A 24,831-nucleotide genomic window follows, 5' to 3' on the forward strand; every position below is an offset into this window, starting at 1 on the left:
CGCGCCCACCCAATGAGTGAAACATCCTGGCTGCAAACACACTCTCAGTCTCCTTTACAGAATGCCATCATATTCCCAAAAATATTAAAGAGAAAACATCCATCTTCACAGCAGAAGGAATTGAATGTCACCAATTGTAGGTTATTTTCAGGTATTAGGGATTGAACTGAGAGGACAGGAATGATAGGGTGAGAGTCAGGGGTTGTGCTTTCAGTGGGAACAAGTCATGGGTCTTTTGAGGAACTAGGTGACCAGTTAAGGAGTATGATCTTCACAGTGTTCATCAGATTACTCTCCATTGCCATTCACTACACCAGCCTGGAAGAATGAGATAATGCTTGAGGCAGGGACTTTCAAAAGGAATTATTCTGGGGGTGTAGGCGTCACTCTAAAGATGCATTTATGGCCCATTCCCTGGTTGTCCTGAGAATTGTTGGTGGCATCCTGTTTTAATCATCGCAGCCTTTGCTGGGCACCCACCTGATGGTATTAGGTAGAATCATTGAATCATAGAATGGTTACTGCACAGATGGAGGCCATTCATCCCATCGAGTGCATGACAGCTCCCTACAAGGGCAACTCACCTGGATCCACTGTTCCGCCTTTTCCCTGTAGTCTGCAATTTTTTTCTCTTCAGCTAATTACCCAATTCCCTTTGAAAGCCTCAATTGGATCTGCCTCCACCATACTCACAGGCAGTGCATTCCAATCCTGACCTCTCCCTGTGATTTTTTTCCTCTCGCTTCACCATTGCTTCCTTTGCCGATCACCTAGTGTCCTCGGGTTCTTGATCTTTCCACCAATGGGAACACTTTCTCTATCTACCCTGCCCAGACCCCTCAGGATTTTGAATACTTCTATCAAACCTCCCCTTAATCTTCTCTTAGAAGGCAAACAGCCCAGCTTCTCTAAACTACCCATGTAGCTGAAGTTCCTCATTACTGGAACCATTTTCGTGAATACTTTTTGCCTCTTCTCCTTAAGTCTGATACCCAGAACAGGACGTGACACTCCAGTGCTGAATGCTGAACCAGCATTTTATATGGATTCTCTAGAACGTTCTTTCTTTTGTACTCTCTACAACTCTACAGCCCAGAATCCCAAATGTCTTACTAATCACTCTCTCAATCTGCCCTCCCACCTTCAATGATTTATATACGTAAACCCCCAGATCGCTCAGCTCCTGCACGCACTTTAGAACTGTACCCTTTATTTTATTTTGTCTCTTTGTTTACTGATCAAAATGAATCACTTCATACTTCCATGCATTCAACTTCAGTTGCCATTTGTCTGCCCATTCCAGTAGCCCATCTATGTCCTCTTGAAGTCCTACACCCTCCACCTCACAGTATTTTGAGTTTTGTGTCATTTGCAAATTTTGAAATTGTGCCCTGTCCACCCAAGTCTAGCTCATTAATATAGACCAAGATATTGACTAGTGATAATGGAGGAGTAATGACCCGTCTCAGATCAGGATGGTGTGTGTGTGGCTTAGTGGGGAATCGAGACATTGCCGTGAATTTGTAGGTTTCTAGTCAGCCGAATGAAGCTGTTATTTCTGGAGCTTGAAGCAAATTACAGATTACATTAAGCTGTCTGACCTCAAGGGTAAAGTGCTGTTAAGACGTAGGTGGCCATGCAGTGAATTATTACCTTAGTCCATTTACTGGAACACCTGGCTTCACACGGCTATGGATAACAGATTATTATTGAAAAGAGAGACGTGGTTGACAAAGCTTTTCATCATGCACTTAAGAAAATCAGTTGAGCTCATACTATGGCTTTTTTACATTTTCTAGAAGTGACGTACATTCATATGGAGGGGCCATTCTCTCCAATTAAAAAGAGTATATTCAAGCCTTGCACCTCTTTCAAATTACCCTGGAGCTTGGGGAGCCTATAACTCCCCCTTGCTTTCTCCATGGCAACGCCCAGGCCGATCAGTCAATTTACCAACCAATCAGCACCCTTTTCTCCTGCAGAATAAATTGCTGTGATTGCTTGAAATTTGGCACTCTTGCATTTGTCCTGATGAGTGAAATATGCAAAACTTCGGTAACATGTCTCTCTCTTTCCAGCAACATTCAAGTTCTGTACTACCAAACTAATTAATAGATTATAAACTGATAGAGAGTGACCATTTTGAAAATCTTCTTTATTGTTTATTATTTTATTTAATTTTATTCCTTTCTTTATATTTTATTTTTTATTTACTCTGGAAGTTTACTTCAGAGAAGTGAAGACTTCATCGAGACACCTGCCATGACCTGTCGTTTCAGCTTTCCACTTGAACAGCTCAGAGGCCAGCGAAGGACTTCATGTCCAGTTCTGTGGCTGACCACTCACCCACAATGCGACAGCAAAGTACCTTGGATAACGGTTTGAGTCCGTATAATCTTCTTCAGAAATCTGAAGAAGAGTCATATGGACTCGAAACATTAACTCAGTCTTTCTCTCCACAGATGCTGTCAGACCTGCTGAGTTTTTCCAGCATTTTTTGTTTTTGTTTCAGATTTCCAGCATCTGCAGTATTTTGTCCTTACCAAAGTTCCTTGGCATCACTCTTGACCAGACCTTAACTTACTGGCAAAACCTCCAGAACACTGGAGTCAAGGTCAAGACAAGAGTGAATCTCATACGGAAACTGGCAGAACCAATGCACTACGCACTCTTTCACTCGCCCTGTTCTTATTGCTGCTCAACCTGGCTCAGGAGTTGCTGTACAAATGTGGCAGGTATTCAACCCTGAGAAGCTGTGAGGATTATTTTTAGGACATTGAGACCAACGCAGCTTGAGCGGCTTCCTGTGCCAGAACACATTGAACCTCCCGATGTCAGCAGGGAAAGCATCCTCCTCCAAGAACACCTCCAACTGACAGCTAACAAAGCACTCTCATTAACACAGGACATTGAAAAAAAACGCAACTCAATCGTCTGAAATCCTGTAGACCCTCCTGGAACGCACTCCACACCTGACAAACTGATGACAGACCCGCCTCTCAAAGATGCACCCCCTAGTTGACTGCAAGCATCACCGACTGCAACTTGGTAACTGGCGCGAGCGGTGAAGTCCCAGGTTTCAGCCTTCCACGGGAAGTCTGAACGACCTTCAACCACTTGAGGATGGGTCAGGGGAGATGTGGCCACTTCCTCCACAAGTGGAACGTGAGGATCAGCTCAAATTGTGACTGTGGCCATTCAAGTCAGACCATTGCCCACGTACTGAAATCTTGCCCCGAGAGATCCATTCCTGGGGGAATCACAACCATTCACACTATGTCAGCTGAAAGTGTTGAATGGTTTGTTAACCTTGACATCAAACTGTAACCACTTCCCCAGTTATATGAATAAAAACATTTGGTTTTCCATTCAGCACATTACCATGTTTAATGCTGATAAAGAAATTATTTGCATTCCTATAGAGCCTTTAACATCCTCAGGACATCATATTAAGCTTTGAAGCCAATTCAGTTCTTTAGGAGAAAATCCATAGTTTTCTTGTAGCTGGAGAGGGTGTAATTAATATGTACTGTGCAGTGGAGAGTGTGTCACAAGAAATGCAGACTATTTCTGGGATGTGATGGTCCTGCTAGGATATACTGCTGCATTCACACGTTCAATGGTAGGAAGGAAAGGAGGGAAGGAAGGAAAGATGAGGGAAGATTGATAAAGTGTGCTACATGTTCTCAGGATGTCCATTTGAAGTGCAGTCACTGTTGTAATATAGGAATTTGGAAAAAAGTTAGTCCCGATTCAGATGAGTAATGGCGAGTAACTCACCTCCTGATTTCCCAAAGCTTGTCCACCACTAGTCAGGAGTGTAATGGGATATTCTCCACTTGCCTGGATGAGTGCAGCTCCCACAACACTCAAGAAGCTCAACACCATAACGGACAAAACAGCCCACTTGATTTGCACCCCAGCCACCACCTTACTTATTCATTCCCTCCACCACTGTAGCACAATGGCAGCAGTGTGTGCCATCTACAAAATGCACTGCAGAAACTCACCAAGGCTCCTTTGATAGCACCTTCCAAACGCACAACCTCTGTCACCTAGAAGGACAAGGGCAGCAGACTCATGGGAACACCACCACCTGCAAGTTCCCTTCCAAGTCACTCACCATCCTGACTTAGAAATATATCGCCGTTCCTTCACTGTCGCTGGGTCAAAATCCTGGAACTCCCTTTCTAACAGCACTATGGGTGTACCGACACCACGTGGACTGCAGCGGTTCAAGAAGGCATCTCACCACCACCTTCTCAAGGGCAACTAGGATTGGGCAATAAATGCTGGCCCAGCCAGCGACACCCACATCCCATGAACAAATGAATATAAAAAAAGATAATTTCTTAAATAAGGTGAGAGGATCTTGACATGGATTTCCTCTTCCACCCATTCCTTTTCAGAGAAAAATTGTTTCGGTATTTGAAGTCAACTTTATGAATATCAGCTGTGCTAGGCTTGTCTTTCCAAATCTAATGTCCCTGAATGTTATTTGTGGACAGAACCCTGTTCATCCCTTTCTGAAGCTCACTCCACCATTGCTACTAATAGTCCTGCCAGAACCAATTGACTTGTAACTCCTGACCTCGCCACAGCTTTGGATGCAAGAGTTGAATGACTGTAGGAGATGGCAATGATGTTCAAGAACAAGGCACCATTTGACCTACTGCACTTCCAAGGATTCCTTGTTCAGCTCAGGTCAATGAGGTCAAAGAGCAATTTGGTTGGAGTCATAACTGACACAAAGGAAGATGGCTGTGATCCTCAGAGGCCATATGCAAGCCCCAAGACAAGAAGTGTCCACGGCCCAAACATCTTCTGTTCCTTCAACGATGACTTTCCCTTTATCATAAGGCCAGGAGAGAGGCTGTTCACCAGAAATTCTAAAGTGTTCACCTCCATTCTCAACTCTCCCAGTAATAGGGCTGCCTGTGCAAACTTACAGCAGGAGACCAGGCCTAGGCCAACAACATTCACGTCACATAAATGCCAGGCGATGGTGATCTCCAACTCTAGGACAGCAGCAATAATCCCTCTGCTCTTCTTCGAAATAGTGCATGGGATCTTTCATGTCCACCTGAGAGAGCAGACGGAGCCTTAGGTTAACATCACATGCCAGAAGACAGAACCACCAACAGTGAGGCACTCCCTCAGTACTACACTGGAATATTTGCCTTGATTTTTGTGCTTGAGTTTCTGGAGTGGGATTTGAACCTACAACCTTCATAATTCAGTGGTAAATTTGCTACCATCAGAGCCACAGCTGACCTGATACTGTATAAAGGGGAAGGATGCAGGGTCATCGCAAACAGATTTCATTGTCACGTCTTTATTTCAGCTGTTTAGCATTCCGTTGGAAAGTCTGTGTGTGACATTTGGGTAAAATGGAGTTTACCTGTGATGGCTCTACGGTCAAAGATTCTACCACCACCACATTTAAAGGCTCACCTGTGAAGGGTGGAGATGGGTGATATGCCAGGACACCTGATCGCAATGGAACTGGAGTGCAGCAAAGGCTCAAGCTTCACGAGGAGGCCTGTAACCTGGTGGAGTGGAGCACCCACCTATTGATTACAATGGAATGGAGTTCAGGCAGGATCTACAGTGGGTCGGATACCCGCTCTGCCAGTTTACCAGCTGGTCAATGGAATCAAAAATTATCCCCCTTCCAATCAGTACATTCAGGGGAGGAGAGGAGAGGGAGAACTGCGATTAAAAAAGGAAGGAAAGAAAACACAATTCATTGATATAAAAATACAATATTTGATGTGATAAACCAGAGCCAGTCCGGTTATTACTAACAGGACGCAATCTCTGCTGATAGGGCGAGATGAAATAAGGTGGGTAAAGGCTCATGGACCAGATGGGCCGAATGGCCTGTTTCTGTGCTGTGGCCTCTGAATAAATAAAATATCAGTGTCCCTTGTGTTGTGGGCCACAGTTGAATGTATGAGAGCTCCGGACAACGTGTGGAGTTTTCTAATCCGTTTCAGCTAAGCTGCTTTTAAACACAAGCGGATTTGAGTTAGTGGCCAGGTTGCAACACTCTTTTGGTTAAACAGGGTTTTGCTGTGTCCTGATGCAGCTGTGATTGTTACAAATCTCTCTCTCTGTCGTGTCCCTGTCTTATTGAGCACTAAAATATGGGCTGACACTCCAGTGCAACACCGAGGAAGTGTTGGATGTGCTAACTTTCAGATGAGGTGTTAAGCTGAGGGCTCAGGTGGATGTGAAAAACCTGATGGCACTAAGATAAAGAGGGGAGTTACTCTGCTGCCCTGGCCAATATTTATCCCTCAACCAACATCGCTAAAAGCCAACTATCTGGCCGTCGCTGTTTATGGGAGTTTGCTGTGCGCAAATTGGCTGCTGTGTTTCCTACAACAGTGGCAGCATTCCAAAAGAACTTCATTGGTTGTAAAGAACTTGGGGCATCCTGAGGTTGTGAACGACGCTATATCAATGCATTTTTATTGTTGTCTGTTCATCGAGTGCTGAGAGGACAGTCCAGCATTGAGGGGGAAACGTATGTAGCAGAGTTCACAGGACAGAGGGGCTTAGTTGGCACCAGGCAGGGGTGCTGGGTGTTATTTTTAATTGAGTCCTCCTTTTCAGGGCCTATTTCAAAGGGTACTGTATATTCCGGATCCCTTAGAGGGATGTAAATTTTAATATTTTTCTGTGTCCTAATAAGCCTTTTGCACATTGATTAGCTGCAGGCTCCCAATGTCTCTTGTACTGAAAGGCCGCATACTCGATATCTCAGTGAGGCCACAAGCTTTCATATCTCCTAACACGGGACAGAGGCTACCTGAAAATTGGCCCTGTTGATCCTGTTGTGGATTTGTTTTCGGTAATCCTTTCATGGATGGATTTAATAGCGTCCCTGTGGTGGACTGAATGAGGCATTGAAATATGTTTAATTAGACAACTAGGTTCCACTTTCGTACCTGGGCCTACTTTCTGAGCATATGCTGCATAGTGCATGGTTGGGTGGGCACACTGCCTTGTCCCCCCACCCACCAACGTCAATGCACTGCAGTAAGATTGCGACTTTCCTACAAGACTGACCGGCAAGGTTTCCCACTAAGGTTGCTTAAAGAAAGAAAAAGACTGACATTTTTATAGAACTTTTCATTATGTCAGGCTCATCCCAAAGCGCTTCACAGCCAATGAAGTAATTTCAAAGTCTAGGCACTGCGCTAAAGTAGCCAAATATGACAGCCAATTTGTGCAAAGCAAGATCCCACGAACTAAGGTATCTGATTGACCAGATAATCTGCTTTCACCTTATTAATTGAGGGATGCATGTTGGCTAGGACACCAGGGAGAATACCCTGCCTTTTCTTCAAATGAGGAAGAGGGATTTGCCTCTCAGTGCTTTGGTTTGATGCCTCATCTGAAAGACTCCACCTCTGACAGTACAGATCTTCTAAAGGACATGGACATGTTGGTGGATTGGGCAGACAAATGGCAGATGAAGTTCAATGCAGAGAAGTGTGAGGTGATTAATTTTGCAGGAGGGATATGGAAAGACAGTATAAAATAAAGGGAGAATCCTAAAGGAGATGCAGGAACAAAGGGACCTTGATGTATATGTGCATAGGTCATTGAAGATGCAGGGCATGTTAAGAGACCAGTTAATAAAACATGTAGTATCTTAGGCTTTATTAAAAGGGAATTTGAATACAAGAATAAGGAAATCATGCTGAACTTGTTTAAGACACTAGTTGGGCCTCATCTGGAGTACTGCGTTCAGTTCTGGGCACTATACTTGAGTAAGGATGTGAAGGCATTGGAAAGAGTACAGAGGAGATTCACAAGAATGATTCCGGGATAAGGAACTGTAGCTATGAGGATAGATTGGAGAGGTTGGGAGTGTTTTCCTTGGAGAAAAGAAGGCTGAGAGGAGACTTGAGAGAGGTATTCAAGGACCTGAGAGGTATGGGCAGGGTAAATTGTGAGAAACTGTTTCCACTCAAAAGAACATCAAGAACTAGAGGGCACAGATTCAAAATAATTGGCAAAGAAGTAAAAGTGATGCGAGGAAAAATGTTTTCACCCAGAGGATGGTTGGAGTCTGGAACGAGCTTCCTGGGAGGGTGGTGGAGGCAGGTTTGATCAAGGGATTCTGAAGGGAATTGGATTGCTAACTGAAAAGAGAGAATGTGCAAGGTGGATAAGGCAGGGAAGTGGGACTAGGTGTAATGCTCTTTCAGAGAACCAGTGCAGACTCGATGGGCCAAATGGCCTCCTTCTGCACTGTAAAGATTCTGTGACACTCCTTCAATACTGAGGTAGCGTGAAAGGGGCAATAGCCCATTTCAAAACTTGATCCGTTTTTATTTTCATTGAAGTCAGTCGGAACGACAATTAGAGGAAATGGAAATTAGACTGTTACTCACTTTACATAAGGAAAAATTGTATGTGTTCAATTGTGTCTCTATCTGTCCAAGTCTGGTGCCTCCTGTCTGATATCTACAAATGTGAGGGGAATGTGTTTATTTCAACTTGTCAATACACGAAAAATCACATCAATGCACAAGAAATAAAACAAAAGCATTCACTGAACTGTGTGGTTGACGGACACTCACTCATATCCTGAACCTTCTTCCCAAATTATGATGTGGAAATCCTGCAGACAAAATCTATGATTATCAATCCTGAGCTTCCTTCAAAAAATGATTCACTAAATGCTTCACAATTCCAGGCATGTGGTGAATATTCCCCCAATCTCCTGACTTGATCCCTGGAGTTGACGGAGAGAATTCTGGCAGTCGCAGGTAACAGGATAAGCAGCCATTTATAGCCATAGTGGGTAAGTCTAGCCCAGTTCAACCAGTGACCCCTAAGATATTGATGGTCAGGGATTCAGTGATGGCTTTTGAAGCTCAAAAGGCTTTGTCTGCATTTTCTCTTGTTGTTGATGGTCATCGCCTGGTAATTTTATGGAGCAAATGTTATTGGGATCGTACTGTGCACTCTCACGGACTCCTTCATTATTGGACCTATGAACGGAGCTGAACACATCAGTGTGGAGTTCTGAGTAAACAACCTCACTTCTAACCTAATGACGGAAGCAGCTAAAGATATTGGGTGGAGTTTTCCATACCCACAGGTGTCGGGCATGTCCGGTGGTTTCAGTGGACAATATGGCACAATCGGTTTTATGACAGCGTGAAACCAGTTTGTGATTGTCCGCTCAGCCCGCCGATAGTGGGCCATGTTTCCCGCCATTGGACGTCAGGAGCCTTATTGTAATACATCAGCATGTCATTATTAGGCCAGCCCACCGGAATCGATTCCCCCCCCCGTCCCCCCCACTGCTGGATCGTCCGTCCATGTCGAAGGGAAGCACTCTGACATGTTTCACAACAGCACATAAAAAGTGTGCACTTGGCGAGCTGCACTTTGAGGGGAACTCAAAAGGTGAATACACAGTAACAATGCGCAGCGCTCGCCAGGGTCGGCTGTTGGACTTCAAGCTGGGGGGCTTTGGGGTTAAGGCCAGCCAAGCCGTCGAGGTGAGTTGGGTGGCGGTGGCTGGGTTGGGGGGGGTGGTGGGGAGGTGGTCAAGGGCTGCCTTGCGGTTCAGGCGATATGTGGAGGTGGGGTTAAGGGCAGCCCTGCCAATGAGGCAACTTGTGATGGGGTTGCGGGGGGAGGAGGTGTGGGGGGGTGGGGTGTGCAAGGGCTGCCCTGCTGTTGAATATAGTGCACAAGTATTCGGGGTGGGGGTGTAGGGTGGGCGATGGAAGTGGCCACTCATTAGGGAAACCTGTATAAAGTGACTATTCCTCTGCAGCTGAGACAGTTCAGGCACAGCCACATTGATATGATTGGAGTCGGGCCTCTAGCTTCTTTGCCCATTCAAGCAACGCAGAGGCATCAAAATGTCACCAAGTGCTCCAAAGCTTTTCATCGCCCCACCTTCCCCCTTGGGCACAGACTGCAAATTCATGAGCATTTTAGTGGACTGCAGAACAGTTGGATGACTGGGCACGTTGTACAATCTCCTTTCTGATGCTTTGGTCTGAAGGCTGCATAAAGCACAGGGAAGAGGCCCTGGGCTGAGATACCTGCTTTTATCTTGTGCAGAAAGGTTTCACGTCTGAGTGACACAACTACTGCTCATCAGAACAAGGAGCCATAGGCGGAGAGACATTCTTGGGAGTTTGTTGACAATAGTGAACAGTATGTACAATGATTAACACACATGCCCAAGCTGTGCAACTAATTCCTCTTAACTTTCCTAACCCTGCCGCTACGTCTTGGTGCTCCCTGGACATCGACAGTGCAGGTGGAGGCAGCTTTCTGACTGCGATGCCCTGTCAGTGATGACCTTGACTGGCATCCTCTGCAGGCTGAGACTTGGAGAGTCCCGACCTGCTTTCGGGGTCCTGCCGTGTGGCAGTGGCACCCTCCTCGGCCTGTGGGGCTGGAGCTGCTGGGGTCACAGGAAGAGAGGATTTGGATGTCCTGGACTAAGGTCTCCATGGCGGCTGCCATCCTACCACTGTTGACCTCGTTGCTTTGGCAATGCTGGTGCTATCACCTTAAGAGTGAAGGTGGATGAACTTCCCCCATTGTGTCTTACAATCTGAGGAGTGCAGTGGACATCCCTTCCTGATGTTCCCTAGCTTGCCTTTGCAGCTCCAACAACTGTGACCAAATCGAGAGGCTCGTCATCTGATTTGGACTCAGCAACGTTCTGGCCTCCAGCAGTCCTCCGAGTGCTGGACTCCTAGTCCCTGCTGTGGATCAGACAGTGTGATGTGCTCACCAGATTGTGGTCCCGAGGCTACTCTAAAGCTAGGTCCCACTGAAGTGTGTGCCTCTGCGCTGGCAGAGGGTGTGGGTGAGGCTGTGACAGGGCTCCAGAGAGGGAGCCTTCAGATTCCTCTTCAGTGGTTTCCTCAGGGCTTGATTGGAGGCCCTGGGTCATGGACTCTGTCGGCTGTTTGGCAGATGTGCCTGTGAAAGCAAGGGGAGATAATCAGTGCATGGTTGTCTGATAGATGTTGCACTGCTGGATCCTGACTTGGTAGGGCAGCGCCAACCTCACAGTCAGCACAGGAACGGTCCAGGTCTTTGCCAACCAGCTGGATGGCTCTGTTTTCAAAGTCCGTGAGGACCTTGATTTCAGGCATTCCTCCATCAGTCTGTGACCTCTCCCTCTTGTCGTGTGCCAGCTTGTCCTGCATAAATAGAGATGGCGAAAGTGTAAGCAGTATGCCTGACAGGCCAGATGATAAGTATGTCTGGCCTAAGTGGGTGGCAAGTGGACATGATGAGGACAATGATGGTGAGTGTGAGAGAGTGAATGGTGATGTCCCTTGAACTGTCAGTGAGTGAGATCCCTGTGGACGTGTGATGGGTCTGTGAGTGTGAGTTGACAGCGATGAGAAGAGTGACTTACCCTGGTGGAAATGAGGAGATCATTCATCCTCTTGTGGCACTGGGTGCCTCTTTTGAAGGGCATTGGCACTGACCACTGCCACCACTGCCTCCCAAACCAGATTAGTCATGTTGCTACCCTTCCTGTGGCCAGAGCGCGGGTAGAGGACATCCCAGCGGGTCTCCACAGCATCCAAAGGGGCATTCCAATGACTCGTCGCTGAACCTGGGGCTGCAGTCTTTTTGCCTTTCCGGACCATGTCTTCCCCGCAGCAGTTGTGGTCTGGAAGCTCTGGGATGGGTATGCGCAGCTGGGCTTTAAATATGGCACCTGGCATGATGAAGCAGTGAAGCGATGGTGGGCGGGCGAATGAAAACCTGCCTTATATGGAAATGGCGTGTTTCCCGGGAACACATAAGTAATGTGGTGGGTTTGGGACGATGCCATTGTGGCTGGAGGGTAAAACGTCATTTTACTTGCCCCCCCTACCGCACTTGGTGCAAATCTAGGATGATTCAGCCACACCTGCAGTGTTGGCCCAGGGCGGTGATGCCTTTAACAGTCAGGATTGCTTTTCTTTGCATCAGATATTATTTCACTGGAAGGTTTGCTCTGACTCCCACTCCCTACATTTTTGTAAGGTCTACGGGGTACAATATTCAGTCACATGCTGCCTTGATGTTGAGATTAGCTATTCCACCCACTCCTCCAGCATTTATATGCAGTTTCCAAGTTTGGATCAAGGCTGAAGCAAAGGCTGGAGTTGAGGAGGAACTGGAAATGAATATTGATGAGCAGCTTATTTGTGGCAATAATGATAACTCCTTCCATCACTTTACTGATGATTATGAGACGACTCCTCGGTCTGTTAGATTTATCTTACTTTTCTGTGGCAAGGGTATGCCTGAGCAATCTTTTACATTGTTGGGGAGATTCCAGCATTATATAGCTCTACTCGAACAGCTTTTTAAAAATCCTTTTCATGAGATGTGGGCGTTGCTGGCTAGATCAGCATGTATTGCCCATCCCTAGTTGCCCTTGAGAAGGTGGTGGTGAGCTGCCTTCTTGTACCGCTGCAGCCCATGTGGTGTAGGTACACCCACAGTGCTGTTAGGGAGGGAGTTCCAGGATTTTGATCCAGTGACGTGAAGGAACGGCGATATATTTCCAAGCCAGGATGGTGAGTGGCTTGGAGGGGAACTTCCAGGTGGTGGTGTTCCCATCTATCTGCTGTCCTTGTCCTTCTAGGTGGTAGAGGTCGCAGGCTTGGAAGGTGCTGTCAAAATAGGCGTGATGAGCGGCTGCAGTGCACCTTGTAGGTGGTACACACTGCTGCCACTATGTGTCGGTGGTGGAGGGAGTGAATGTTTAAGCTTGGGTGGGTCTGCAGCTAGCTTTGGTGCACAGGTCTGAGGCACCACAGCTGGGATGTTGTAAGGGTCCATAGCACTCACTGTTCCCAGTGCACTTAGTCACTTCTTCATGTTAGTGAATTGAGCGGTCATGTTAGTAGTTTGATTAGAATCATCTATTCAGCACTTTTGGTTAAGGACAGATGAGAACAATTAAGCCATGTTTCTTGGACTCAGATGCTTGGCTCCACCAAGATTCAGGGTGGGACTATTCATGGAACCTTCTCCTAATCTTAATTGCTTGGAGGTCCATCACCATTCTTGATTGGATGTAATAGGGTTACAGAGCTTTGTTCTGGGACTAATCAGCTCTGTCTCTAACCTGCTGTTGGTGCTCAGCATTGAGGTAACCCTGTGTAGTCATGTCACTCCGTTAACACGTTATTCTGCAGTTTGTCTATTTCATTCCACACTCCGTATTTAGCCAGGATTGCTCTTCTAGTCTGACAGTGGTTATGGAATGAGGAAGTGTCACACTATGTGATTGCAGATTCTGCTGCTGCTGATGACTAACACAAATGACCCATGTTGGGCTGCGGAATCTGTCCTTTGCCTGTGTGGTGGCAGTGCTGCACAGCTTGATGAACAATGTCTTTGTGGTGGAGACCAGGCTTTTTTCTTACAAAGACTGTGCAGTGTCCACTTCTACCAGTGTTATCATGGGTAGACATGTCCACAGCAGGTAAGTTAGTGAGAAGGAGGTCACGTAGGATATTACTCATTGAGCTTTCTTTTTTAATTAATTCATGGGTTGTGGGCTTCGCTGGCTAGTCCAGCATTTATTGCCCATCCCTAGTTGCCCTTGAGAAGGTGGTGGTGAGCTGCCTTCTTGAACCGCTGCAGTCCATGTGGTGTAGGTGCACCCAGAGTGCTGTTAAGGAGGGAGTTCCAGGATTTTGACCCAGCGATAGTGAAGGAACGGCAATGTATTTCCAAGTCAGGATGGTGAGTGACTTGGAGGGGAACTTCCAGGTGGTGGCATTCCCATCTATCCGCTGCCCTTGTCCTTCTAGATGGTAGTGGTTATGGATTTGGAAGGTGCTGTCTAAGGAGCCTTGGTGAGTTCCTGCAGTGCATCTTGTAGATGGTACACACTGCTGCTACTGTGCGTCAGCGGTGGAGGGAGTGAATGCTTGTGGATGGAGTGCCAATCAAGCGGGCTGCTTTGTCCTGGATGGTGTCAAGCTTCATGAGTGTTGTTGGAGCTGCACTCATCCAGGCAAATGAGGAGTATTCCATCACACTCCAGATTTGTGGCTTGTAGATGGTGGACAGGCTTTGGGGAGTCAGGAGGTGAGTTAATCATCACACAATTCCTAGCCTTTGACCTGCTCTTGTAGCCACAATATTTATGTGGACAGTCCAGTTCACCTTCTGGTCAATGATAACCCCCAGAATGTTAATAGTGGGGGATTCAGTGATGGTAATGCCATTGAACATCAAGGGGTGATGGTTGGATTCTCTCTTGTTGGAAATGGTCATTGCCTGACACTTTTGTGGTGTGAATGTTACTTGTCACTTGTCAGCCCAAGCCTGGATATTGTCTAGGTCTTGCTCCATTTGGAGATAGACTGCTTCAGTATCTGAGGAGTGGCAAATGATGCTGAACATTGTGCAATCATCAGCGGACATCCCCACTTCTGACCTTATGATGGAACAAAGCTCATTTATGAAACCTCTGAAGATGGTTGGGCCTAGGACACTACCCTGAGGAACTCCTGCAGTCATGTCCTGAAGCTGAGATGACTGACCTCCAACAACTACAACTATCTTCCTTTCTGCTAGGTATGACTCCAACCAGTGGAGAGTTTTCACCCGATTCCCATTGATTCCAGTTTTGCTAGGGCTCCTTAATACCACATTCGGTCAAATGCTGCCTTGATGTTAAGGGCAGTCACTCACCTCACCTCGGGAGTTCAGCTCTTTTGTCCATGTTTGAACCAAGGCTGCAATGAGGTCAGGAGCTGAGTGGCCCTGGCAGAACCTAAACTGAGCATCGGTGAGCAGGTTATTGCTAAGCAAATGCCCTGTTGATGACCCCTTCCATTACTTTACTGATGATTGAGAGTAGACTGATGGGGCAGTAATTGGCCGGGTTGGATTTGTCCCTTTTTTGTACCCAGACAATTTTCCACATAGCCGGATAGATGCCAGTGTTGTAGATGTACTGGAACAGCTTGGCTAAGGGCGCAGCAAGTTCTGGAGCACAAGTCTTCAGTAATATTGCCGGAATATTGTCAGGGCCCATAGCCTTTGCAGTATCCAGTGCCTTCAGCTGTTTCTTGATATCACATGGAGTGAATCGAATTGGCTGAAGACTGACATCTGTAATGCTGGGGATCTCCGGAGGAGGCTGAGATGGAGCTTCTACTCAGCACTTCTGGCTGAAGATCATTGCGAATGCTTCAGCTTTATCTTTTGCACTGCTATGCTGGGCTCCTCCATCAATGAGGATGGGAATATTTGTAGAGCCTCCTCTTCCAGTGAGCTGTTTAATTGTCCACCACCATTCACGACTGGATGTGGCAGGACTGCAGAGCTTAGATCTGATCCGTTGGTTGTGGGGTTGCTTAGCCCTGTATCACTTGCTGCTTATGCTGTTTGGCATGCAAGTAGACCTGTGTTATAGCATCCCCAGGATGACACCTCATTTTTAGGTATGTCTAGTGCTGCTCCTGGTATGACCTTCTGCACTCTTCATTGAACCAGGGTTTATCCCCTGGCTTGATGGTAATGGTAGAGTGGGGGATATGCCAGGCCATGTGGTTACAGATTGTGTTTGAGTACAATTCTGCTGCTGCTGATGGCCCACAGCACCTCATGGATGCCCAGTCTTGAGTTGCTTGATCTGTTCTAAATCTATCCCAGTTTGAACAGTGGTCATGCCACACAACATGATGGAGGGTATCCTCAATGTGAAGGCTGGACTTTGTCTCCACAATAACTGTGCGGTGGTCACTCCTACCGATACTGTCATGGACAGATGCATCTGCAGCAGGCAGGTTGGTGAGGATGAGGTCAAATATGTTTTTCCCTCTTGTTAGTTCCCTCACCATCTGCCGCAGACCCAGTCTAGCAGCTATGTCATGTTCCTGTCACCTTCCTGTATGTGAGTGTCAACCTAGGAAGAGCAGAACCAGTCATTTTGTATTCATTCAGTAACTGTTTGTTCTGTTTTATTTTCTATTGGGTTTTACTTCAGTTGTTTTTTTCTGTTTTTACTTCTTTACAGTAAATCAGAACCAGAATTTACTCTTTACTGGAATGTTACTTGCTTTTGATCTACACTCTCCTTTACTTCTCATTTAAATGTCTCTTCCTTTTAAGATGAGATGGTGGTGCGGTGACAATATCACTGGACTAATTTAGAGGCCCCACTGGGGACATGGAAATCCCAACACAGCAATTGGTAGAATTTAAAATTCAATTAATTAAATTTGACAACCATCATTGATTTTTATAAAAACCCATCTGGTTCACTAATGCCCTTTAGGGAAGGAAATCTGCTGTCCTTACCCGGACTGGCCTACATGTGACTCCAAACCCACAGCAATGTGGTTGACTCTTAACTGCCCTCTAAAATGGCCTAACAAGCCACGAAGTTCAAGGGCAATTAGGGATGGGCAACAAATGCTGGCTTTGCCAGCAACATCCACCTCCCATGAAAGAATGAAAAAACCGATTGGATGACTGGCAAAATCCTCATTATGTTCCTCTTGATGTAGATCAATCTACATTGGATCTTTTTATTTAATGCTGATAGATATTTAACCAACATAAAGCCACAGAACCATTGAAAAGTTACTGCATAGAAAGAGGCCATTCAGCCTGTTGTGTCTGTGCTGACCAAAAGAGAGAAAATAAACTTGCTGCTCATTTTTAATCCCACTTTCCAGCACCTGGTCTGTAGCTTTGCAGGTTACAGCACTTCAGATGCAGATCCAGGTACCTGTTAAATGAGTTGAGTGTTTCTCAATCACCAATCTGGGCAGCAAATTCCAGACCTGTACCACCCTCTGGGTGAAGATGTTTTTCCTCATGTCCCCTCTAATCCTTAAATTTGTGCCCCCTGGTAATTGACCTCTCTGCTAGGGGAAACAGGTCTGGGTGCCCTTTCTAGACCCCTCATAATTTTGTACACCTCAATCAAGACTCCCCTCAGCCTCCTCTATTCTAATCTTTCCTTATAGCTGCAATTTTCCAGCCCAGGTAATGTTCTTGTAAATCTCTTCTGTACTCTCTCTGAAGCAATTATGTCCTTCCTGTAATGTGGTGACCAGAACTGTACACGAAATTCCAGTTGTGGCCTAACTAGCGTTTTACACAGTTCCAACATTACATCCCTGCTTTTGCATTCTATACTTCATGCAATAAATTAAAGCATTCCATATGCCTTCTTTACCACCTTATCCACCTGTCCTGCCACCTTCAGGGACTTGTGGACATGCACTCCAAGATCTTTCACTTTTTCGATCCCACGCAACATGCTTCTGCTTTGTTTGTCCTCCCAAACTGCATTACCTCACACTTCTCCGGATTGAATTCCATTTGCCACTTTTCTGCCCACTCAGCCAAACCTTGGATATCATTCTGGAGTCGACAGCTAACCTCTTCACTATCAGCTACATGGACAATTTTTGTGTCATGTGCAAATTTCCCAATCATGCCTCCCACATTTAAGTCCAAACCATTAATATATATCACAAAAAAGCAAGGGTCCCAACACTGAGCCCTGTGGAATGCCACCGGAAACCGCTTTCCATTCATGAAAACATCCCTCATCCATTACCCCTTGTTTCCTGTCACTGAGCCAATTTTGGATGCAATGCATCACATTTCCCTGTAGCCCATGGGTTTTTACTTTTCTGACCAGTCTGCCATGAGGGCCCTTGTCAAATGCCTTACTAAAATTCATGTAGACTACATCCATTACACTACCTTCATCAATCCTCCTTGTTACTTCCTCAAAACATTCAATTATGTTAGTAAGACATGACTTTCCCTTAACAAAACCATGCTGACTATCTCTGATTAATCTGTTCCTTTCTAAGTAACAGTTTAATCTGTCTCTCAGAATTGATTCTAATAATTTGCCCACCACCAAAGTCAGACTGACTGGTCTAAAATTTTCTGGCTTATCCCACGCACCCTTTTTAAAGAATGGCACAAGGTTCGCTGACCTTCAATCCTCTGGTATCTTGCCTGTACCTAGTGCGAATTGAAAAATGATCCTCAGAGCATCCGTTATTTCCTCCCTGTCTTCCTTTAACAGCCTGGGATACAATCCATCTGGCCCTGGTTATTTATCCACTTTCAAGGATGTCAGTCCCTCCAGTATTTCCTCTCCCATTATGCTTATTGTATCTAAAATTTCATACTCCTTATTAACTAGAATGTCTGCATCATCCTCTCCTTTGTGAAGACAGAGATAAAGTATTCATTAAGAATCCTGCCCACATCTTCTGCATCAATGCAGGAATGACCTTGTATGTCCCTGATTGTTCCTACCCCTTCCTTATTTGTTCCTACCCTTTCCTTAGTTGTTCCTACATTTTCTTTAGTTATCCCTACTCTTTCTTTAGTTATCCCTACCCTTTCCTTAATTGTTCCTGCTCTTTCCTTAATTGTTCCTGCTCTTTCCTTAATTGTTCCTACCCTTTTCTTAGTTGTTCCTACCTTTTCCTTAGTTATCCCTACCCTTTCCTTAGTTATCCTATCTTTTAAGGCCCTTTATAATTTCTATTTGATGCAGTTTCTCATTACTCTGATCTCAGACTTTCAGGTATCGCTTTCCTTTCTCTTCAATGTGTGCTGGCCTGGTTGGGGGGTGGGGGGGGGGGGGGGGGGGGGGGGGGGGGGGGGGGGGGGGGGGTGGGTGGGTGTGGGTCCTGAGCCCTCTCTGTGGGGGTCCTGAGCCCCTGGCTTCAATCATCCCATGTTAGTGCAGTTGGCCTACCTGCAGACTTCACTGCAGCAACGACCCTTGGAAAGGACAAGATCAGCGTGATAGAAATATTATCTGCAACAAAATCACCTACCGGCCTGTGGGATACTACAGTGTCCACTTCATCTGTTATCAAAATATTTGCGATTGCATTCAGATACGGAAATAGAGTAATATCTTAACAATGTCTATTTCTAGGGTATGTAGTGACTTATGGATTGATGCAGAGATAGATATAGATGATAGAGGTAGGGATATTAATCCTTAGATATATCGAAAGAGATACAAATTGATACAGACATATAGGCATCGCTACCCCGGCCCCAGACAGGGGCTCAGGGACCCCTCCCCAGGCAGGGGCTCAGGGACCCCTCCCCTTCAGACAGGAGCTCAGGACCTCTCTGGACAGGGGCTCAGGACACTCCAAGACTGGGACAGTGTCTTACAATCAGCATTGCAGTGAAGCAGTCTGGGAAGAGTATCCTGAAGTCAGCATTGCGGTGAAGCAGTCTGGGAAGAGTATCCTGAAGTCAGCATTGCGGTGAAGCAGTCTGGGAAGAGTGTCCTGCAGTCAGATCTTGTTGAAAATAGCAAGAGTGACATCACTAGACAGGATGAGAGAGCAGTGGAGATTTCAGAACCAGCGCAAGTATAGGGAAGCTTCAAAAAGTAACATCAGCACACAAGTGACAGATGATTGGTGAGTAGTGGTAAGTGCTTTTCTCCAGTTTTTTTCTCCAGTTTAAAATAGATTAAGCTAAGGAAAGGTAAGGGTTCTAGTTTTATTTAAAGTACATAAACAATTTAATGTTTGTTTTACTGTATTTAACTTAAAGTAAGGGTTTTTTTTCAACTAGAGGCGTGGCAGGGCAGCTCAGTCCCATGTTATGCACCGCCTGCAACATGTGGGAAGCCCTAGCCACTCATCGCAGGAAGTGCCACCAGCTACAGGTACTTGAGCTCCGAGTTTTGGAGCCTGAGCAGCAGCTGGAGGCGCTGAGGTGCATTCACGAGGCTGAGAGTTTTTAGAAGTGGTCACCCCACAGCTTATGGAAGTGCAGACAGAGAGTGAATGGGTGACAATCAGTCAGAAGAAAGGTGTCAGGCAGGTAATCAGAAAATCCCTAGGGTGCATCTCGCTCGAGAACCATTTTTCTGTGTTGGAAAATGGTGAGAGTGATGGTTCCTCTGGGGAGTGCAGCCATGCTCATGGCACTGTGAGTGGCTCAGCTGCACCAGGCAGGGAGAGTGGGGGGGGGTGGGGGGGGGGGGGGGGGGGGGTTGGTGGAAGGGGAGAGCAATAGTGGTGGGAGACTCGTTAGTAAGGGGAACAGACAGGCATTTCTGCGGCTGTAGACGTGACTCCAGGATGGTATGTTGCCTCCCTGGTGCCAGGGTCAAGGATGTCACTGAACAGCTGCAGAGTATTCTAAAGGGGGAGGGCAAACAGACAGAGATCGTGGTACATGTTGGTACCAATGACATAGGTAGAAAGAGGGATGAGGTCCTGCAAGCAGAATGTTAGGATCTAGGAAACAGATTAAAAAACAAGACCTCAAAGGTAGTAATCTATGGATTACTTACAGTGCCATGCGCTAGTGAGCTATAGAAATAGGAGGTTAGTCCAGATGAATGCGTGGCTGGAGAGATGGGTTCAAAAGGGAGGGCTTTAGATTTCTGGGACATTGGGACCGTTTCTGGGTGTGGTGGGACCTGTACAAGGCGGACGGGTTGCACCTGAACCGGAATGGGACCAACATCCTTGCGGGGAGGTTTGCTAGTGTTGTTGGGGAGGGTTTAAACTAACTTGGCAGGGGGATGGGATCCTGAGAGGAGGTTCAGCAGGGGGAGATGCACAGCCAAAATTAGAAGAGAGAGCAAGTAAGCCTGGAAGGCATAGAAATTATAGGCTAGTTAAGGCACAAGGGAGTTTGGCAGGGTTGGATGGTATTTATTTTAATGCAAGGAGTCTAATGAATAAGGCAGATGAATTGAGGGTACAAATTAACACATGGAAGTATGATGTCATTGCTGTCACAGAGACATGGTTGAGAGAGGTGCAGGATGGGCAGCTCAATATTCCAGGATATGGGGTCTTCAGGTGAGACAGGGAAGAAGGTAAAGAGGAGGGGGTATCGTAATATTGATCAAGGAATCAATTACAACAGTAAGGAGGGATGACATCTTAGAAGGCTCCTCAAATGAAGCCATATGGGTAGAACTGAAAACCAAAAAAGGAGCAATCACATTGCTGGGAATGTACTACAAGCCCCCAAACAGACAGAGAGAAATAGAAGAGCAGATATGTAGGCAAATTTCAGAGAAGTGTAAAAATAATAGGGTAGTAATAGAGGGGGATTTCAACTTCCCCAACTTTAACTGGGTTAGTCATAGTGTGATAGGTTTAGAGGGAGTGGAATTCTTAAAATGCATCCAGGAGAACTTTTTAAGCCAGAACGTAGAAGGTTCTATAAGAGAGGGGGTGGCCCTGGACTTAATTTTAGGGAATCAAGCCAGGCAAGTGGTAGAGGTATCAGTGGGGGAACATTTTGCAGATAATGATCATAACTCCGTTAGATTCAAGGTTGTTATGGAAAAGGGCAAGGATGGTCCAGGAATCAGAGTTCTAAATTGGGGGAAGATTGATTTTAATAAGATCAGATATGATTTGGCCAGAGTGGACTGGGAGCAGCTACTTTTAGATAAATATGCATCAGAGCAGTGGGACTCATTCAAGAAGGAAATAGGAAGAATACAGGGCCAACATATTCCAGTAAAGATAAAGGGTGGGACCAACAAATCCAGGGAACCTTGGATGTTGAGGGATATACAGGATTGGATAAAGAGAAAAAGGGAGGCTTATGGCAGATACTGAGGGCTCAAAACCCCCTGGAGGAGTATAGAATGTGTAGGGAGAAACTTAAAAAAGAAATTAGGAGAGCAAAAAGAGGGCATGAAGGAACATTGGCAGGTAAGATAAAGGAAAATCCAAAGTTATTTTACTAGTACATTAAGAATAAGAGGATAACTAGGGAAAGAGTAGGGCCCGTTAAGGACCATTGTGGTAATTTGTGTGTGGAGCCAGAAGGCGTAGGTAGGGTTCTAAATGAATACTTTGTGTTGGTGTTCACAAGTGGGAGGGATGACGTGGGTTTGGAAATCAGGCAGAAGGAATGTGATATAATTAAATAAATTAGCATAGCAAGTGAATAGGTTCTAAGTGGTCTGGCAGGCTTAAAAGTAGGTAAATCTCCAGGCCCGGATGAAATGTATCCCAGGCTATTGAGTGAGGCAAGGGAGGAGATAGCAGGGGCATTGGCAATAATTTTCAATACCTCTCTGGCCACAGGAGAGGTGCCAGAGGACTGGAGGACAGCCAATGTGGGACCATTATTCAAGAAGGGAGGAAGGGATAAACCAGGGAATTACAGGCCAGTCTAACCTTAGTGGTGGGGAAACTATTGGAAGCAATTCCGAGGGACAGAATTAATCTACACTTGGAGAGGCAGGGATTAATCAAAGACAGTCAGCATGGTTTTGTTAAGGGGAGGTCATGTCTGACCAATTTGATTGAATTTTTCAAAGAGGTACCAGGTGCGTAGATGAGGTCAATAGATTTGACATAGGCTACTTGAACTCCAGCAAGGCTTTTGAAAAGGTCCCGCATAGGAGACTGATAACGAAGGTAAGAGACCATGGGATCCAAGGCAATTTGGCAAATTGGATCCAGAATTGGCTGAGTAGCAGGAAGCAGAGGGTGATGATCCAGGGGTGTTTTTGTGACTGGATGCCTATGTCTAGTGGGGTTCCACAGGATCGGTGTTGGGTCCCTTGCTGTTTGTGGTATATATAAATGATTTAGACTTGAATGTAAGAGGGTTGATCAGTAAGTTCGCAGATAACACAAAAATTAGCGGAATGGTAAGTAGTGGGGAGGATAGCCTTAGATTACAGGAGGATATAGATGGGCTGGTTGGATGGACTGATCAGTGGATTTTAATTTAATCTGGATAAGTGTGAGGTGATGCGCTTGGGTAGGACAAACAAGGCATGGGAATACACGATGAATGGTAGGACCCTGGGAAGTACCGAGCATCAGAGGGACCTTGGTGTGCATGTCCACCGGTCTCTTAAGTTAGCGGGACAGCTAGCTAAGGTGGTTAAGAAGGTATATGGGATACTTGTCTTTATTAGCTGCAGCACAGAATATAAGAGCAGGGAGGCTATGCTGGAACTGTATAAAATGCTGGTCAGGCCACAGCTGGAGTATTTCTGGCAGTTTTGGGATCCACATTAAAGGAAGGATGTGATTACACTAGAGAGAGTGTAGAGGAGATTTACCAGGATGTTGCCTGAGCTGGAGAGTTTTAGTTATGAGGAGAGATTGGAGAGATGGGTTATTTTCCCTGGAGCAGAGGAGATTGAGGGGAGACATGATTGAGGGGGGCATGGATTTAAGGTAAGGGGCAGGAGGTTTAGAGGGGATGTATGGAAGAATTTTTTCACCCAGAGGGTGGTGGGAATCTGGAACTCACTGCCTGAAAGGGTGGATAGAGGCAGAAACCCTCATAACATTTAAGAAATATTTGGATGTGCACTTGCGACCCCATGGAATACAAGGCTATGGGGCTAGTGCTGGAAAATGGGATTAGAATAGTGACCTACTTGTTTGACTGGCCGAAAGGCGCGATCATCCTCTGGGACTTCGACTCTATGACTTAAACGCCTCCCACCGCAGTTGCTATTGGACTTTGGATAACGAGAGTTTCCTGCCCATCCTCAGAGTGAATTGAGACGGTTGATGCGCCCGGAGCGGCTGATTTTTCACTTGTTGAAGGGTTTTGTTTACAATGTCTCGATGTCTCTTGAGCGGCTTCTCTTTCCTCCTGCTCCTCATCTGCGTTTCAGCTCTAACCTCACCCCGACTCAAACTGGATCTGAGAGGTAAGCGGAGGGTCCTGAGCCCCGGTCTGGGGGGGTCCTGAGCCCCGGCTTTAGGATGTAAGTGTTGAACTCTGAGCTTTCAGTGAGGAGGGGATGAGTTTGGTATTTAAATTACAGACACCGCATTGCACCATATTCTTCACTGTGCGGAGCCCTGAGACAGCTGCAGATTTATTAATATTATTTATTAATTGAGTTCTGTTGAAGGGTCATGAGGACTCGAGACGTCAACTCTTTTCTTCTCCGCCGATGCTGCCAGACCTGCTGAGTTTTTCCAGGTAATTCTGGTTTTGTTTTGGATTTCCAGCATCCGCGGTCTTTTTGTTTTTATCGCAGATTTATTAATGTCCATTTATTCATATTTGTGTGTGTGTCTCTCTCTCTCGTGGTTGTGATCGGCACCGATTCAAACGTTCCATTATTTTTACCACAGCGCATCTTTATTTCTCTACCTTTGCCTCCATTTCGCTATATATCTCTATCTCCCTTTCTCTACCTTTCTAGCTCTATCTCTCTCGTCCTGTATCTCTAGCGACCCAACAGAGGCTGAGGGGAGATTTATTTGAGGGGTACAACGTTGTGAGGGGCCTGGATAGAGTGGATGCGAAGGACCTTTGTCCCTTAGCAGAGAGGTCAGTGAGCAGGGGCCATACATTTAAAGTGATGGGTTGAAGGATTAGAGGGGAAATGAGGAAAAATATTTTCACCCAGAGGGTGGTAGGGGTCTGGAACTCACTGCGTGAAAGGGTAGTAGAGGCAGAAACCCTCAACTCGTTTAAAAGGTGTCTGGATAAGCACCTCAACTGCCATCACCTGCAGGGCTATGGACCAAATGCTGGAAAGTGGGATAAGGTTGGGTTACTCTTTATTTGGCCGGTGCAGACACGATGGGCAGAGTGGCCTCAATCCGTGCTGTAAACTTTCTATGATTCTATGATCACTATTTTTATTATCTATATTTATTTGTATCGATTCCCATCTCACTATAAATGTCTTGTCTGTCAATGTCTCACTCTTTCTATTGGCCAATCTCTCCTAGTATAATTGTGAATATTTTGGCATCAAGTGATGTAGGTCCTGTTGCGCTTGGAATAGGATCTATTACACAAACAACACCTCTTATTTAA

At 46.0% G+C, this 24,831-nt stretch overlaps 1 protein-coding gene across 3 annotated transcripts in view; it reads left to right on the forward strand.

Moving 5' to 3' along the window:
• LOC121271991 (semaphorin-4D-like) overlaps positions 1-24,831 on the forward strand; it is a 98,528-nt gene that overhangs the window by 33,416 nt on the left and 40,281 nt on the right. The window contains exon 1 of one of the 3 annotated variants that reach the window (XM_041178274.1): positions 23,544-23,704. The exons of the other annotated variants lie outside the window; for them this stretch is intronic. Within the exon in view, the coding sequence (XP_041034208.1) occupies positions 23,611-23,704 (94 nt within the window). The 5' untranslated portion in view covers positions 23,544-23,610. Of the gene's footprint in view, positions 1-23,543; positions 23,705-24,831 lie in introns of those variants that run through there. 3 annotated transcript variants of the gene reach the window in all.

The sequence above is a fragment of the Carcharodon carcharias genome, chromosome 32 (genome assembly GCF_017639515.1).
Source record: "Carcharodon carcharias isolate sCarCar2 chromosome 32, sCarCar2.pri, whole genome shotgun sequence".
Classification (NCBI taxonomy): domain Eukaryota; kingdom Metazoa; phylum Chordata; class Chondrichthyes; order Lamniformes; family Lamnidae; genus Carcharodon; species Carcharodon carcharias.